This window comes from Neopelma chrysocephalum, unplaced genomic scaffold (genome assembly GCF_003984885.1).
Source record: "Neopelma chrysocephalum unplaced genomic scaffold, ASM398488v2 Primary Assembly neopelma1_96431, whole genome shotgun sequence".
Lineage (NCBI taxonomy): Eukaryota > Metazoa > Chordata > Aves > Passeriformes > Pipridae > Neopelma > Neopelma chrysocephalum.
Window position 1 is genome coordinate 553,776 of NW_020925079.1, and position 17,357 is coordinate 571,132.

The following is a 17,357-nucleotide window of genomic DNA, read 5'->3' on the forward strand; positions in this document are numbered from 1 at the left end:
CCTCCTTATCAGTCTGCACAAAGCAAGTATAGCAAACTCCCTTAAATCTCTCTACTCAGAGTCCACAAATAGCAAGCACAGCTCTGTCCAGGGTTTTTGACACAGTAACAGTACCCCTCCTAGCACCAAAAGACAAAAACGGGAGCCAAACTTCTCTTGTGTTGCAAGCATCAGCCTGGAAGCAGTCTTTGATCTCCCGAGTGACAGAAGCTATATAAAGGCACAGCCTCGGTCTAACCACAAGTTCTGTGTGAAGCCCTCATGGCTATAAATGGCTTGGGAAAGCCAGGAGCTTTTTCAAGGAAAAGTCATCCGCCAGCAATGCTGCACCAGTTTGTTTCTGAAGGACAGGCCAAAGCAGTCTGTAATTGACTCCATTTCTCCCTCTTAGTACATCACAGAAATCAGTCTCACCTGAAACACACATCGATGTGACAGCTGCAAAACAGAGGAATAACTCCCTGCAGGCAAAATAACTATTGATCCTCCACTTGAACACAAGTTACAAGATGAGGTTTAGGAGGAAACAGAGTGCAGGACACAGGGTGTGTGCGAGGATAGCACTAGTTTCAACAGCCAGGGAGGCACCCACCCTGAAGAGGAGCTGGTTAAGGTGCATGAATTAATTTACAGGGCTTCTCTGGCAGCATGCAGAACAGGACTGCAGCCAGAGGTTTCTACACTGCTGCCAAAGGTATCTGTTCTTTTGGACAAGACGGGCTGGGGCTCTCCAGAACGAGTTTCAGTGGATGGGGCATCACCAACTGCGGTGACTACCTCTCAGGAGGCAGGACAAAGTATCCTGCTCCTCTGCCATGTCTCATCCTTCCTGATGCAGCTCCAGCTAGTGCAGGCTCAGAACTTGCCACTGCTGCTCAGACAGTTCACCTGAGGAGATGCAGCTATCCAGCAGTCCTGCCCCAGCACCACTTCTGCCTGGGGCCAGACAATGGCACAACACACCACAGGTCTGGCAAGCCCAGCAGAAAGACAGAGCACTACTGCACAGGTGACCAAAGGGCAGCCTTCAACCTAAACATCTGCAACATCCGGGGTTTTCAAGGGCTGGCAGTGGGTGAAGCCAAGTGTCCTTCCTCTCCCATAGCTTGAGACTCTGCAAGATTCAGAGGAATGTCTCTATCATAACAGACTTTGTCTATGCCCACTTAGGGCATTCCCTAAACCTTCTTCAAGGAAGATCTGAGAATCCAGACTCTAGCCAAAAGACAAGCACTGGAGGGAATTGTCCAAAGTTGGGCACATCTCCATCTTGAAGATGGAAGAGGCAAGGCCCCAGGTCAAGCCCCTTTCTTTATGGGTTCAAAAGCTAATTTATCTGGTGGTAGTTTTGGGGGAAATTACTGGCTCCACTGTCCAGGGAGACTGGGAAAACTTCAGAGCCAGGAATTGAACTTAGACAGGCCTCAGGAACATGATATTCTGTCTTTCCTCGAGTTACTGCCTGGAGACAGTGTCAGCTATCGCCTAGCCTCTTGCTGCCCTGCTTCCTCTGTGACTTGCATCCAGTGTCCACAACCTGCTCTGGTGTCTAAACTGTTCCAGAAAAACTCCACATTTGGGCAGCCTCAGAAGCAATCCTGGCTGAGAACCCCTTCTTTCCGACAGAGAGTGCTCCCGATAATCCTTCCTAATCCCACCAGATCAGTTAGCTGAAATCTACCTTGACAGCTGGGGCTCTGCCAGCTTCTCCAAAGGCACTGATCAGCATACCAGAAATGTCTCCATGTCATTGGCCAGCCTCAGAGCAAGCTATTAAGAACATGAATGTGCCGTCAAAATTCCTTCTCTAAAGCCTTCAACTCTTTACAGCTGGTGGGGAATGCTATGGCAGCAGGAACATCCGTTTTCTCCTATGCCACCAAGCACGTGCTGGTGTCAGCATGGAGGCTGAGCTGAAATGGAAGGCAGCTCTCTAAAGTTAGACCAAGACAGTGGCAAGAAATATATACGGAGCCAGAAAGGAATTGTGACCGCTCTGTCAACTGAAGGCTGATGTGAGTGTTGCACACGATGGAATGGCATGCTGAATTCATCTTTCTCAAACTCCTGGAGAATGACTTTCCCACATCCTGCTGACCCAGAGTCAGCATGTTTCTAAATCCGTTTTTGATAGACCAGAGAATGACATTTGTCTTTTTATCAGTCAGTGTACCGTGGGTGGATATCTCCACTCAGCTGCATGTGACAGCTGCAAAATTCTCTTTCAGAAAGTCTCGTCACCGAACACGTTACGTCATTCTGGCCTTTCTCTATTTTTTCTTTTTTTTTAATTTTTAACAGAGGAAATTTGAGAAAAGCCATATAAAAATATCCAGAAGCCTGCAAGATTATGAAGTCACACATCTAAGATCAAAGATGATGTGAATCTCACAGAAGAGCCCGAACAAAACACGAAGGTTCCTGTCCAGCACTTCTTGCCCAGAAGCAGTTTCTAGCAAGGAAGCGGGGTCAGCCTTATGTCCTTTCCTTGTAAACCTCTCTTCTGTATGCACATCACATCCCGTGCCAGTCTAGAGAACAGACATTCTGTCAAGCTCCTACTTTGCAATTTCCTGTTGCTATGAACAGAGGGCAGGAAATTAACCTTGGCCTGAGGATGCCCAGAGACAGGGCTAACATCCCAAACATGTCAGACTTTTCATTTTATGTAATACTGTGCAGACATGTTTAGTTGGCTAATTGTGAATGCTTCCACTGAGCCTCTCCAGTGCCCTCTGGGCCCACTAATTCACAAACCAGCTCTCTTAAAGCACTCATTTGAAAACAAAACAATATGCAGCACAGGAATTAGCACTGGAATAATTCCAATGGGAAAAATAAACAATAAAAAATGTGGGCATGGAGAAAAGACTGCCCAGAAAAACTCCCCAGTGAATCTCTAGTGACCACCACTTACAAAACACTCTCATACATGGACTTTGACAGCAAAACAAGGAGAATTGGAATGTAAACAGAATGACAGCAGAATTGGGATCACACTGCCCACTGGGGGAATCACAGCTGCTACAAACAATTAATATTTATATTACAGTAGTGTCTTGAGGGAACAGCTGAGTTACAGATAAACAGAGAAAGCAATACTGCAGAGGTGTGTACATGTGTTTATGTGTAGACAGCACCTGAACAGTGAGATTTCTCTGTCTTGCTTGAATAGCACTTAGTGCAATGAAACCACCATCACAGACGTTATCTCCACAAGTATACAGAGAGTGAGAGAAAGAGGAAAAATGTGTGTGTGCATGTGAATGCATCCTAGCCTACAGCACTCTTTAATCAGGAGACAAGATGAACAGAGACAAGGAAATCCTTTGACCAAGACTACTGCCAGAGCTGTGCACTTCCACAAAGAAATCAAGCTGTTCTAAAATACTCCCGAACCTTCTAGAATTACTATAATTTATATAAAAAAATGTACATCATGAAAGGAAACAACAGATCAGAATCTTTTACTATAACAACTTGGCCTAGCTCTTACCTGCCACCCTCACCTTCTGTGACACTACCTCCCTAACAGAGCAAAGTCTATTAAGTGCTGAAGCAAAGCCCTGGTGGACCTTCTGGAGCTGAAGAGAAACCAGAGGTTTTTTCACAGCTGCAGCATGTGGCTGAGCAGGGTCCAGAGGCACCCTGGGGAGGCTCACACCTGACCACTCTTGGAATGAGTTACTTCCCATCACACCCTTCTGTCAACCTTTGACAGCACCAAAGGAAAATCCTTGCTTGTCATGTGCTACAGTAAGATGGTTTCAGTGCAAATGTCTTCCCAGACCAAGTGGGAGAATGCAGCTTTGCAGAGTACTGCCCTGTAATCACAGAATTCAAGTGCTTTGACAAGTGCAAAACACACAAATAACAAACAAATAAGAACAAGAACTCCAATGATGCATTTCATTCTGCAAAGATGCAGTCATATGTGAAATTACTCTCTTGCTCTTCAAAGCATGGAGGGTGAGAGTGGGGATGGCAGCATTCTGTGGAAAATTTGCATGCTACATCAGCATCTCAACATTTTGTTACACAGAAAGCATTTTAAACTAATATGCCAGCAAGACTCATAATAATATCTAATTAAGACTCTAAAACAGACAGTATCCTCAGTTCTTACCCTTGAAAGTTTGTTAATCCCTCCTTAAATATCAAATAAGAAATTAATTAATGTATTACAAACAAGGAGCTCTCTTACTGCTTAGGGAACCATGCAGTCTTTTCAGGTGAACACTAAAGGTGACTTATTTGAGAAACTGAAGGAGGTGACTTCATTTCACCCAGGAAATGGCAAATACAAAGGCCACTTCAGTAAAACCTGAACCTGCTGCCAGTAAGAGGACTTGGGATTCAGCAGACTTGGTTCTAGTCTCCTGCACTGGCTTTGAGCATATCACATCCATCTTTCAGCCCAAATCTTCCATCCTGACTGCAGACTGTTTTCTCTGTTCCAGGATTTCAGCCCTCTCAAAAAGGTACTGCACCCAGAGCGCCCACCTTGTAAAACCTCATGCTGTAATAATTTGATCCAAACCACTCTCTTTCTTCTCAGAGAATATCCAGGTTGGTTCCAATGAAACCAACAACTTCAGAAAGCCACAGCAGGGGAGGAGGAAATGTACTTGCAGTATGCACTTGCACTCCTGACAGCTGCAAAACGTGGTGGAAATGTAAAACAGCTTTCGAAGAAGCATGCTTCTGCAATACAGAGCAGTCTGGACAAGCAGCACCTTGAAATATTCCATGAATATTTCATCTACACTGGGGGGCAAAAAGCCTTAGCAACCTACTTAGCCGCTACCATTTATTTGATTTTTGACAGCTCTCAGTCATATGTTGCATTTTATGTTCCAACAGTATAGTTAAAAATGTACTATAATAAATTTAAGCTTGTGACAAAAGGCTTGGAGGGTTTCATTTGACTTTTTTTTTTTAGACTTCTTGCTGTCAGGAAGCACATTTTGTTAGAAACCAGTCTCTTCTTGCTTTGGCAAAAAAATAGTATCCTTTTATCCTTCAGTTTTGCAATGGAACAGAAGCTGCAGATTCCTACCAAGGCCAAGCTGTTGTTCAATTGCTTTGCAGCTGGTCTTGCAGGCACTGCAGTGAAGTACACTATGAAAAGGTGAGAAAGGAGGACAGCCTTACAGAAGGGGAAGTCATATGTATGAAATGCAAAGTTAAAAGCACCCTAGAGGAATCTGTGCAGGACACAGAGAGATGAGGCTGCCTTTGCTGGTGAAGCTGGCTATTTTTTTCAGCCGTGAGAGACAGCAACGGGACAGCAACGGAACAGATAGGGTGCACATGTGGATGGGACAGTGGAACTGCACTTCAAATTGTGAAAAGGGAGAGGGTGTCAAGGAAAGGATTCATGCCTGAATGTGTGTGTAAACAGGGTGCAGGGTAGAGAGATCAGCTACGCTGTGCGTCGGAGGGAAAGGAGCCTGGAGGTGGGTTGAGAGAGTGGAGAGGATGCCTGCTGCTTCATCCCTCTTTAATTAGTTTTCAGAAGACAGTGATTTCCCCTACCTTCTGCAAGTACAGGACGGTTCCCTTCAACACAGCATAAAAGGTTTTCCAGCCTCGCTTTCCCCGGGGAGCTGCAAAGAAAACAAATGAAAACCCATTTACTCAGATCCATTTTTACACTTTTTCTAGGCAACAGGAGAGCTACATTAGTCCTGTGTTAAACCTCCTTTGTACTATCCTTTTCAAAGGACAGTGCAACTTAGCACAGTGCCTGCACATACCTGCTGTGAGAGAGAGTAATACAACAACCCTGACGACAGCCCTGGACTGGATCAGAAAGAGAACAGCAGCAATGCAGAAAGAAGGCCACAGAGATCCAGTCTTTGTGGACTTGCAGGTAGGCAGACACTGCCCCTACACAGCTAGGTCTGAGTGCTGCACTGTGGTAGTTTTCAGAAGGAAACACTCTTTCTCCATGTCACAGTAGGGTGGCTGGCACTGCTCAGGACCTACAGAACACAGCTCAGAAAGCAGTGTCCCTCAAGAGCCATCCTTCGCCTTACTGGTACTGCACACCCAAGTTGGCATTTAGAAGGGAGAAGGGTGCCAAACAGAATTCTAAGGGAAAATATCCCACCCTTCAAGAAACCTAAAGTCAGTTACAGTTTGAAGAACATAACAGAGACAACATATCCAGCCCATGATTTCCTAGAAACAAACAGTAGGGGGAAAAAACTTTCAGCATGAAGGCTGAAGGGTCCAGTTTGAAATTCAGCCACAACAGAGGGAGAGAAGAAGGCACAGCTGTATGGTCACAGCGCCAGAGACTAGAAGCCTGCATCTAAGCTCTCTCTCCACCAAGCACACACCACTGACCAGCATCCAGATATATACATACCACTGCCCTTATACTGAAACTAATAACCCGTGCACAACTAAAGTGTGATACTCAGAAAGGCATCCTACTCTGATCTGAAGAAAGCAAGCGATGATGAAGAGTTTACAGGTCCCTTGCTCCAGAGGTTAATCATTCTCATCTTGTATAACAGACCTCATTTCTAATTGCCATTTGCTCAGTTCAGCTTCCAGGCATAGGCCCCTCTTACATCCCTCTCCTCTAAGTGCCTAAGTGCTTTAGCCCTCAATACTCCTTTCCTGAGAAAAACATACAAGCATTCTAGTACATCACTTCCTTAAAAATCCTGCACAAGCTGATCTCTGCCCTGCAACAGCCCAATTAGGAAATGGAATATGAAAAGGTCTAAGTAACTTAAAAAAAAAAATCTGTTTTGTTTTATTTGCCACTAGAAAGCCAGGATGCAACTTTTTTGAGAGCTTCACAACAATGAGACAGACCTCTGAGTTGTACAGGAGCTTTTGAAAACATGGCCTTAATTATGTTACTCATAAAAGGGTTATGCCCAAAATGAGCAGTTCTGATACCTATAATTAAAAAAATCATTTAATAAAGGCAACTAGATACAATTACTTATTAAGGTTAAATAAGCAGACGTTTAATAAAGAGGAATCTATTCAGAGCATCGAGTCATCACAAAGAATGAGGTCAGTTTGATTTTGACACATCTGTCTGGATTTAGTTGTTCAGCTGTCAGCTTCCATCTTAAAAACGCCGAGCTCCAACTGTACCCTCTAAAATATACTAGCAAAACATGGGAACACCAAAGAGCTTGCCTAGCTAGGAGAGACTGGCAGTTACAGGAAACCCATCACAAAGCCAGAATTTGTCTTCAGGATTTAGCCCAACAATGTGAACCATTAGCAGGCAATCATCAACAATTATCAGGGAAAATACAGATGCTCTGAGTAACCACGTTGTTTCCAATACCAATAGAAAACAAATGAAGATACTCAAGCAACAAAACACACACCGGTGAATCAGAGGCCCTCGATAATTAGTGCACCACAAACAGAAGTACTAAAAGAAGGAAAGAGGATAATTAGAGTAAGAGACGCAGCAGGATTATTACAAGAAAAGGGCAGAGAGGAATTGCATAGTAAAAAGCTGGCTACTGCCAAAAGCTGCTGCACTTCATTGGGTGTCTGACACAAGGCTGGAAAGGCAGGGAAGGGAATGGTTACAGCATCTTCCAAGTAGAGGTAAAGAACCGCCCTTCTTTAAAGAAAGTCCCAGAAGGGAAGGGAGATTTGGAACAAACTGGTGTCACGTAAGGAGAATTACCAAATTACTGTGGAACAGCTACTCTAATTCACTTGAAATTGTTTTCCCTTCTGTAAACCACGATATTAATTTTCTTTTAGCGCAAAAAATTCACATTGCTTTGCCGTATCACATTACTTATAATGCTCACGTATTAGAGCTGCTGCAAATGAGACTAAGCATTGTAAATCCTGGCCTAACAGTGAGAGTGTGATAATCCAATTGCTGTGTTGTTTGTTATTGCTTCAATTTCCCCTAATGAAGCAGCACTATTTGCCTTGAGAAGCACATGGGCTCATTGGTAAGCAGCATTGTGTAGACATAATAAGAAAATAACACGTTAAGAGTGAAAAATACTCACTTTTCTTTCCGTCCATATCAGCATGGATTTTCCGAGCCAGAAATCCAGTTTTATACACAGCAGCATTGGGGTCATGAGGGATGTCCAGGAATGGGTTATTTGAGTTGCCAATTCGACTGACAGCCTTTGTCTGGCTCCCATTATCCTTTTCATCTGTACCATCGGAGTGAGGCTTTTTTTTCTCTTCTTCATCCCTTAAAAAGCAGTGAAAATTAAGCATAAACTATGGACTGACCAGCAAAGTTTCATTTCAGCAATTCTTGAAAGCTCCTTGTCAAAACACATCTCTCTCTTTATAGGGGGTCTTTTTTACAGAAAAGCCTAAATACATGCTATATAAACGTAGTTGTATTATAGCAAAGCTTCAGGTCACCTTCTTCACCAGCACAGGACATAGAACCCAGATTTTCAATAAAGCCCAAGTTTCCATAACAGTCTCAAAAGATAAGACTTCAAGAGTGTTCTGTGTCCTCCCACATCACCTATTTTTAATTCCACTTATCTGAGTGCTAAAATGGGAAATATTTGCCTGCTGGGCTCTCCTGAAACTTCTCCAATTTCTTCATGAGTTCATATGTAGATGAAAAGAATTAGATTACTGCAGATCACTGTGGCTTACCCATTAACTTAGTATATGAAATACAGACTCTACCTCCTTTTCTTTATTTTCCTCTACAGACTAGCATAAAAGTAGTAATTTAAAAATAACAACTACTCTAGGTGAACTACATTATCTGTATTTTGGAAACAAAATGCTGCTCAAAATGTTACTTATGAGGGCAATGTATTCAACATAGCTCTTGGGGACAACAATGCACCAAATCACAGGCACCACCTGACTTATAAATGCCTTTTTGCTCGTCACAGGCAAAGGCTAAAAAGGACTCGACAACACAGAAAACAAAGGGTGTCAATCACAGGAGTAGGACAATGGTTTTCAGAGAACAGGCCACTGAACGTGGGTGGATGGTGTATCTGGAGGAACCACAGCTAGTGTCAGATTACAGAGCAGCCCTTCTTCCTTTTGAGTCCTTTGAAGTCCATGTACCAGTTTACTAGGAAATGTGTATCAGGGAGGATGAAGGCTGTCATTGGAAAGTCATAGCAGCAATGCTTCTCCTAAGACCAGTATCTGATTAAAAATATATATTATTATCATTTGAGCATAACGGTGGCTCATACTGACAACCTACTGGGGGTGGGCTTCAGGCTGCTGTATCTCACTGGACCCGGATGATCAGCAGAGAGAGCAAACTCAGGCAGACCTTCCAATCACATGTACATGTTCAAAGGCACGTATAAAATGAGGATTAGCAAGGCATATGTCGATCCAGAACCTCCTTTAGGGACACACTGCTACCACGTCTACTTACAGGAATGACCATTCAAAGAAATGTCCTCCGAGAACTGCAGGCTAGAGGAACAATCTTTGTTATTCTGAACTCTGCTGAAATGGAGGCTCAGGGGAGACCCCATCACTCTATAACTTCCTGAAGGCAGGCTGTAGCAAGGTGGGGCTCAGCCTCTTCTCCCAGGCAACCAGCGACAGGACAGCAGGACATCGCCTCAAGCTGCACCAGGGGAGATTCAGGTTGGACATCAGGAGGAATTTTTTCACTGAAGGGGTTGGTTAAGCGTTGGAATGGACTGCCCAGGAAACTGGTGGAGTCACCATCCCTGGAAGTGTTCAAGAAATGACTGGACATGGCACCCAGTGCTATGGTCTAGTTGACAAGGTGGTGTTCGGTCAAAGGTTTGACTTGATCTCAGAGGTCTTTTCTGAACTAGATGATTCCAAACGAAATGATTCTATGATTCTATGAAATGGTCTTCTGGGGAATAATTTAGTCTAAGGGGATAAAAGTACACTAGACTGGATAATAAGGAAACCAAATCCAGAAACACAGAGGCTGTATTAGCGAACTCCACAGTACCAGGGAATGTTCCGAAGCATTTGACTTTGATCACCTCATATTAATTTATGCTTGGCATGGTCTCAGCCCAGCACACTCCCGGACACCATTTAGGAATCAGTACGATCAAGGACCACCCTAAGAAGGACCATCTTAACAGGCAGAGGGGAAACAAGGGTCTCCTTTCAGAGGATACAACTTTTCAACAGTGTGGATACAGATGCTACACATTGACATTTGTCCACAGAGTCACACAAAGGTGCTAGACACTTGATTTAATTGTAGAGATATAGTCAAGGAGGTGCACCAAAACTTCATGGTGTTGTCTTGCAAGGTCTCCTGATTAAGGGGAGCAAAACTTTCACTTGAAGACCTGATTCCTGCAAGGGACATTAGTCCTTGCATCTTTTAGCCTACTTATGTGTGCTCTCCCACTCCAGAACAGAAAGTTCTGCAAAACTTTTTACTGGTCAAAGCAGTAAAGGACTTCTTCATGTATGCTTTGGTTGAAACCCTTTCCCAATTAAAAAAGTGTAGGCATTTCTGACAATTTTGTTTGTCCCCACCCTTCCTGTGTCTACTACACTCACAAGCTGCTGACAAACCTGAATCATTGTGTGACATGTGTTTCTTAGATATATGTCCATTTCAGGAGCAAATTCTCTCAACACGAGTCTATGGCACTTAATCCAGACTAAAATCTCTCAAAGGGCATAAGTACTCAGGCTGATTTGTCACACAGAAGTGCCTTGTGAATTCTGGGATCTCAGCCAAGGACACAGTGGATTTCTCCTTGTCAGCAGAGACCTACTGCAGTAAAAGGCTTAACATTTTTTTGGAATAAGCTCTCTCCTTTGAGCTATGGGAGAGAATTATTGTATACTGATCAACTGTCCTGTGGGAATACACCAATGCCCTTAACCAAGCAGCCCCAGGTGGTGTGATGAGCAACCCTGGACAATCCTGGACACCACTTAGTGCTGGGAGCAGTGCTCTTAAACTCAGCACCTCTGCGGCAGCTAATAAAACATGAATTCTTCAAAAGACAAGGTGGACAAAGACAAAGTAGCATCTGTTGTCATGACTGCTGGTAGCTTTGAACAAACCTTTAATTGGTCCTTTGATCTACCATGAAAATGGGACATCTGTGAGACTCAGAAGATTTAGGCATTTCTGAGAGCTGCGTACTCTGACAACACGCATGAGGTCAAGATGCACAAGTCAGTCTGCAGGCTGCAATGAAGGAAGCTAGAGAGGCAGGAAGGACTCATTACAAACAAGAAATGTATGAGACCCAGAAGATTCATTTTTTCAAATACTCCATGTTGGTTCAGTGATCAGGCATAAGAAGAATGCAGGACGATTGGGAGGACTGTCACAGCAGCAAAAAGTTCAGCTATTAGCCTATGCTCAGGTGTCCTCCAAAGTTGGCTGAGTAGATAAATCCTGGATACTCTTTACCAAGGATGTAACCATTCGAGCTTACTGCTCACAGGCCTTTAGGGTACACTTGCGAGGAAGAACCGAGAAAATTCAGCGGGCCTCTGGGTACATAAACCTGAAAACTGATCTTTGTTTGAAACCCTGGCCTGTGGGGGATCTGCCTATCTCCCCACCCTCAGATGCCTCTCACCGGACAGTCAAGCCCCGTAACATCCCCAGCACCAGGGCAAGAGTCAGTGGGTGGGGTCTCTGTGCAGGTATGCTCAGACTCATGGATGGGATGTAGTGTCACACAGGCACAGCTCAGGTCCTTTTTAAGGGCAGGACCGGTGCCTCTCCTTTCTATTTCATATAGAAACGAGCACAATCCTGGTGCCTTTGGTGAAAAAAACCCACGGGGGGTCCAACACACCTTTCAGTAGCCAAACATCACCATGAAGGTCCACTTAGGTTTGCAGAAGTCTTAAGAGATTTTCTGCCTTTGATCAGCAGAGGAAGATTATTCCTGGCTCTGGGTCTGGAATCAATTCCTCTGGTGACCCCTTTGTGATGACTGGAAGGGGTTGATAGCTGTGAAACCTCTTGCAGGTCCCACTTTACATCCACAGGAAACGGGACCTACAGTGTCTCTGTTCTGCAGGATACCAGGGACAGGAAAAGACCCCAATACTCTGCTTATGGCACATGGTATTTGCAAAGTGTCCCAAAACAAGGAGCTTCAGTTCCACCTCCCTAAGCCTGTCTCTTTGGAAAAGGACCTGCAGACAGAGCAGCAACCAGCACTCTGGGTGCCCATGAGAACCAGCACATCAAAGCCAGGATCTGCTTGCTCTATCACTCCAAGTCAGAGCACTGAAACAGCAATGTTTTCCTTTACAAACACATGATTGCTGACAAGTAGAAAGAGTTTGATTCTTATTCTTAAACACACAGATTTTAAAAACTTAAAAATCCAGATGTTGCCATTCCGGTGAAAAAATATATTTTTTGCCTCTCCCCAAAAAGACCCTATGCAAGGAAGTCCCATTTTCATATTCTGGGAGAAAAGCACCATCCAGTTCTCTCAATAACAAAAATATTACTGTATTGTCTATGGTCTGATTTGAGGCTCTGCCTTGGAAAACCTTGGAGTCACTATGCCGGAAAGATGGAGTCAAGCCCTTAATTTCTAAAAAGCTGGTTTGTCTCTGCATTTGTTCAAACAGCAAACTGACATGGCGTGGCAAAAGGTTGGGTTCATTAATTTAAAAATTTTAATTGAAAAGCAATTCAGATTTGTGACATATGCATCTGTGGAATTGATAGCATCTGTATCAGGAAAGTGACTTGAAAGAAGTTTTGGCAATTTGGAGGGAAGAAAGGAGACCCAAAAGATTACCACCTGACCCCCCACTAAAGCAAAAAAAGAAGCTGCAAACAGGAAACATCCTTGAACTTGGGAGACAAAGAGTTAATTATAATGGGGAGAAGTTTCTCAGTTTGACCTAGAAAAAGGTGAGCTTCAGCACAGATGTCTTTATAACCACCTTGATCTCAGCATCACAGTTTGATTTGGCAGTGTCCCTTTTCCACTATCACTGTCTCAATGACCTGTTTTGTTTTGGCTGAAAGGAGATAATTTTTCACTGTAGTCCAGAAAAACAAAAAAGAATACACCATGTCCATGTCTAAACTTCTCTGGAAAAAACCCTTTATCATCAACTAGTTAAAAATCAAGTGATTCTCCTGAAAACTATACTGTTCTGCTGTGAGAAATCTTTTGGGATACAGCTGGCTCAAATGCAGCCATTTGGCTTTAGCAATTTTGTAAGCAGTGCTTTGGGATTTTGTATGTTAATTCTAGATCACCTATTTTAAGATGATGATTTTATTATTCCCATCACCTTCAACAGGAAACAGACATAGTATTACAAACAATGGAGAACAGTAGTGTTCACCACCACGTTTCCATGTAAACATCATGCAGACAAAACATATTTAGCTCTGGCATCTTTGTAATCAAATTGATTTTTCTCTTCCAGCTTAAAGATGATAATGATCAGTGTGAAAGCAAAAGGATGAGAAACATCTACAAAACTTGGGATATAGTATTATGGACAATGAGACTGAAGGGATGTTAGGAGGCTGGCCAATCCATCTCTAAGGCTGGATCCACTCTTCCTAACCCACTCCAGACAGAATAACCAGTTCACAAAAACCTCCAATGAAAGCATTTCTGTAGCTCATTCAGGTAAACCTATGCCCTGGTTTAAAAGGCTTATGGCTAGCAAGCTTCTCTAAAGGTTGATCCCAAACTTCCCTTGCTTCATATTTAAGCCCATCCACAACGGATGTGAAGAATAATTCGCACCTTTGGGAGGTGCAGTGAGGAGTAGAAGTGTGCTTCCACTAGTTCTGGGTAAATTCCAGGTCAGATCTCTTTATTTTACAGATCATGGTACGTGATTCACTTTTAACTTTGTGGAGAACTTGAGTCTGGCACTACTGCAGAAAAAGAACAGTAATACAGTTATCTCTTCAGAGCTGTACTCGTGCTTTCCTGTTCATAAAGGATAAATGAATACTCCTATTGAGAGTCTCTGAAGCACATCTGCTAAGGTGCCACTTTTCTTGACTACAAAATTGAAGTCAATGATAGCCTTTTCTTTGCATGGGCTTTGGATCAGACTATAATTCTACTGGAAATGCACAGCAAAGCATTTAGGATGATGACATGCCTAGCTCACAACTAGTAAGATAAGAACCAAGGTAGCAGTCTTTCCCCCTCTTCTGTATCACCATTACCCTCCCCTGCCTATGGACTTATTGATAGCCACTAATCCACCAAATAATGTATTTCCAGAGCAGCTCTTAAACCTGCGTTTAGCTCATAAGAGTTTTAGATCCTCAAAGGGATCCTGGCTGGAGGAAAGGCATTCCTTCAAAATGCCAGCATTGCAAGGTTTTGCAGACTTATCTTCACCTCTGACTTACCTCTCACTTCTTCCCCTGCCAAGTGCATCAGGGAAGCAAAAGAATAATCTTTGGAAGAGAGAGTGGACCTTCCTCAATCCCATCACAGCAAAACTGACCATGTTTCCTTCCTATTCAGCCTTCTCTGCAGATCACAACAGCAGAAAAAGAGAGTTCTGTGCCTCCTCCCTCTAGCTCAGGCAACCACAGGACTCCTTGGGGTTATTACTTTACACCAATCACACCCCTCTGTAAAAGTGAGGAGAAACATCTTCACACTCCCTCTTTCAGCTAGTACTCTCAGCTCTAAAGGTAGAGGCACAGTCTCTTTGACTGCCCAGAATGAATTTTGTTTCTCATCATGGAAAGTAATTGTCACATCAGTCCCGGCCATCTGTCAGTCTCAGACAGGAACAGACTACTGGCCTCTTTGAGCATTCCCCTGTGAGAAGGTGACTTTATACCTACCCGAAGTCTTATTTAAGGAAGAGTCTGAATTCTTCCTCTTCCAGGCTGCTTGCAATTTTCCCCCAAATAAGGGACATGGACTAGACTACATAAATGCCAAAGCAGTTACCACCTATACAAGAGAAAACGATCTCATAAATCACCTTGACTGAAGTTCATGGGACCAGAGCCAGTCATGAGCCAGTTCCCACCTGGAGGCTGCCCAAGCGTATTAGACACGGTATGGTTTCCTGGCAAGAGCTGGAGGAAAATTCTGACATCAAGAAAGTCACATAATGGATTCTGTTGGGTCTAAAGTACCTGTGACAGGGTCTGGCAGACAGCTCTGATGTGACATGTAAGATTCACACGGCGTGTTCCAGGTCCAAGACATGGTCTGGGAAAATGTCTCCCACCATGATTTTTATGATATTTATCAGAGATGGCACTTTTTGCTGATTCCCCTTAGCAGCACACCTTCTTTACTACTCTGACATTACCTAACAAACATCTGAACTGGGACTGCAATCTTAGTTGGAACCAGCAGCCCTTTTTAAGTGAGGCTGCACACCTTGACAAGAAACTCATTTGCAGATCATGAACTTAAAACAAGGAAGACTGGAAGCCAATTGGCCTGCAAGACCTATGGCAGTTGCTAGGACTTCTAGCACAAAAGGTGCAGCAGCATGCACTCCAAACATATATTATTCCCAAGAAGGTAAGCTTTCAGATATGTAAATACATGCAGGGAAATATTTTGTACAGCCAAAATAGATAGAAAACAGCATTCTTCTATTTTACACCAAAATCCACTGTTCTGCAAGATCTAAAGGAGACCCTTCTACTCTTTGCTGGCATAACTAGACCACACGAAACCTGCGCACAGAGAAATGTCAATTTAACACAATCAGAAATAGAAGCTTTTGCTTGTCTGCAGTATTTCCACAGTTAACAAGTGTTAGCCTGTCAAAAGCATGTAAGGATTGGGAGTGATATCAGACTTTGTCCAATTTATCATCTTTCATATTAGGCTGTTGTCAAGTTATCCATAGTTAATCAGGAGACAAACCAAGACAATAAACCAACAGCAGGAAACTCAATCCAAGACGTGTGTTTCTATTCAGCGGTTCTGACACAATGTACGGAAAGATAAAGGGAGAAGTCAACTTCTGTTTTATTTATGCAGTCATAGAACAACAGAGGATTTAATTTCTCTCTTTTCAGGCTGAAGTTTCCTACTAAATGAAATGTCCTCTTCCCTTACAAATGTAGTTGGCTCCTATCATTAACAACTCCCCTTGCTGGAGAAACAGATGAGGCTGAATTGCCAGGTCATTCATTACCAGAAAATCAAACTCATTATGTACACTGGCTATCTTCTACAGGCTTTGGAGCCCACACAGATGGTGTCATAGGAGGTATAAACAGATTACTATACAGGTACTATTTTTAAACTCCTAATTTCTACACAGTATACTTACACTGCCCATTCCAGCTTCTCATTCTTGATTGAATTGTAGAGGGCCTGCAAATGGAGAGAAATGAGATGGAATTATTGCTTGACCCTTATCACACATGAATACATTGAGGAAATATACACATATGTTGAGGAAAGGTACCCAACTAATATCAGCAAGCAAGCTGCCTCTGACCAAGAAAGTACCATATCTGCTCATAGGAATGCAAAAATGTGGAGCAGAAATCTCACCTTCAGAAAATATCCTAAACGCAGGTTTTGAGACTACAGTCATTTCCCCAAGCAGGTTTTTGGGGTTCGTGGTCTGTGCCTTTTTACAATAGGAGGATCACAGAATGGTCTGGGTTGGAAGGGACCTTAAAGATCATCTACTTCCAACAACCCTCCCATGGACAGGGTCACCTTCCACCAGACCTCCATCCAACCTGACCTTGAACATTTCTAGGGATGGGGCATCCACAACTTCTTTGGGCAACCTGTTCCAGTGCCTCACCAACCTCACAGTAACGATTTTTTTCCTAATATCTAATCTAAACATACTCTCAGTTTGAAGCCATTCCCCCTTGTCCTGTCACTACATGCTCCTGTAAAAAGTACTTGTGAGCTCCCTTCAGGTACTGGAAGGCTGCAATTAGGTCACCCCAAAGCCTTTTCTTTTCCAGGCTGAACAATCCCAGTTATCTCAGCCTTTCCTCATAGGAGAGGTGATCCATCCCTCTCCTCATCTTCGTGGCCCTCCTCTGGACTCGCTCCAACAGATCCATGTCCTTCCTGTGCTGAGGACCCCAGAGCTGGATGCAGTGCTCCAGGTGGGGACTCACCAAAGCAGAGGGGTAGAATCCCCTCCCTTGCCATGCTGACCACGCTGTTTTTGATGCAGCCCAGGACACAATTGGCTTTCTGGGCTGTGAGTGCACATTGCTGGGTCATGTCCAGCCTCTCACCCACCAGCACCCCTGAGTCCTTCTCAGGATCTCTCGATCTGTTCATCCCCAGCCAGTGCTGATACTGGGGGTTGCCCTTACCCAGGTGCAGCATCGTGAACTTGGTCTTTTTAAACCTCATGAAATTCCCACGGGCCCACTTCTTGAACTTGTTTAGGTCCCT

The 17,357-nt window shown here is 43.6% G+C and overlaps 1 protein-coding gene across 6 annotated transcripts in view; it reads right to left on the bottom strand.

Moving 5' to 3' along the window:
* PSD3 (pleckstrin and Sec7 domain containing 3) overlaps positions 1–17,357 on the bottom strand; it is a 115,753-nt gene that overhangs the window by 20,339 nt on the left and 78,057 nt on the right. For all 6 annotated transcript variants that reach the window (XM_027708632.1, XM_027708636.1, XM_027708635.1 and 3 more), the window contains 3 exons: positions 16,255–16,298; positions 8,019–8,212; positions 5,539–5,609 (listed from right to left, as the gene is read on the bottom strand). In XM_027708632.1, coding sequence (XP_027564433.1) covers positions 5,539–5,609; positions 8,019–8,212; positions 16,255–16,298 — 309 coding nt within the window. The remainder of the gene's footprint in view (positions 1–5,538; positions 5,610–8,018; positions 8,213–16,254; positions 16,299–17,357) is intronic.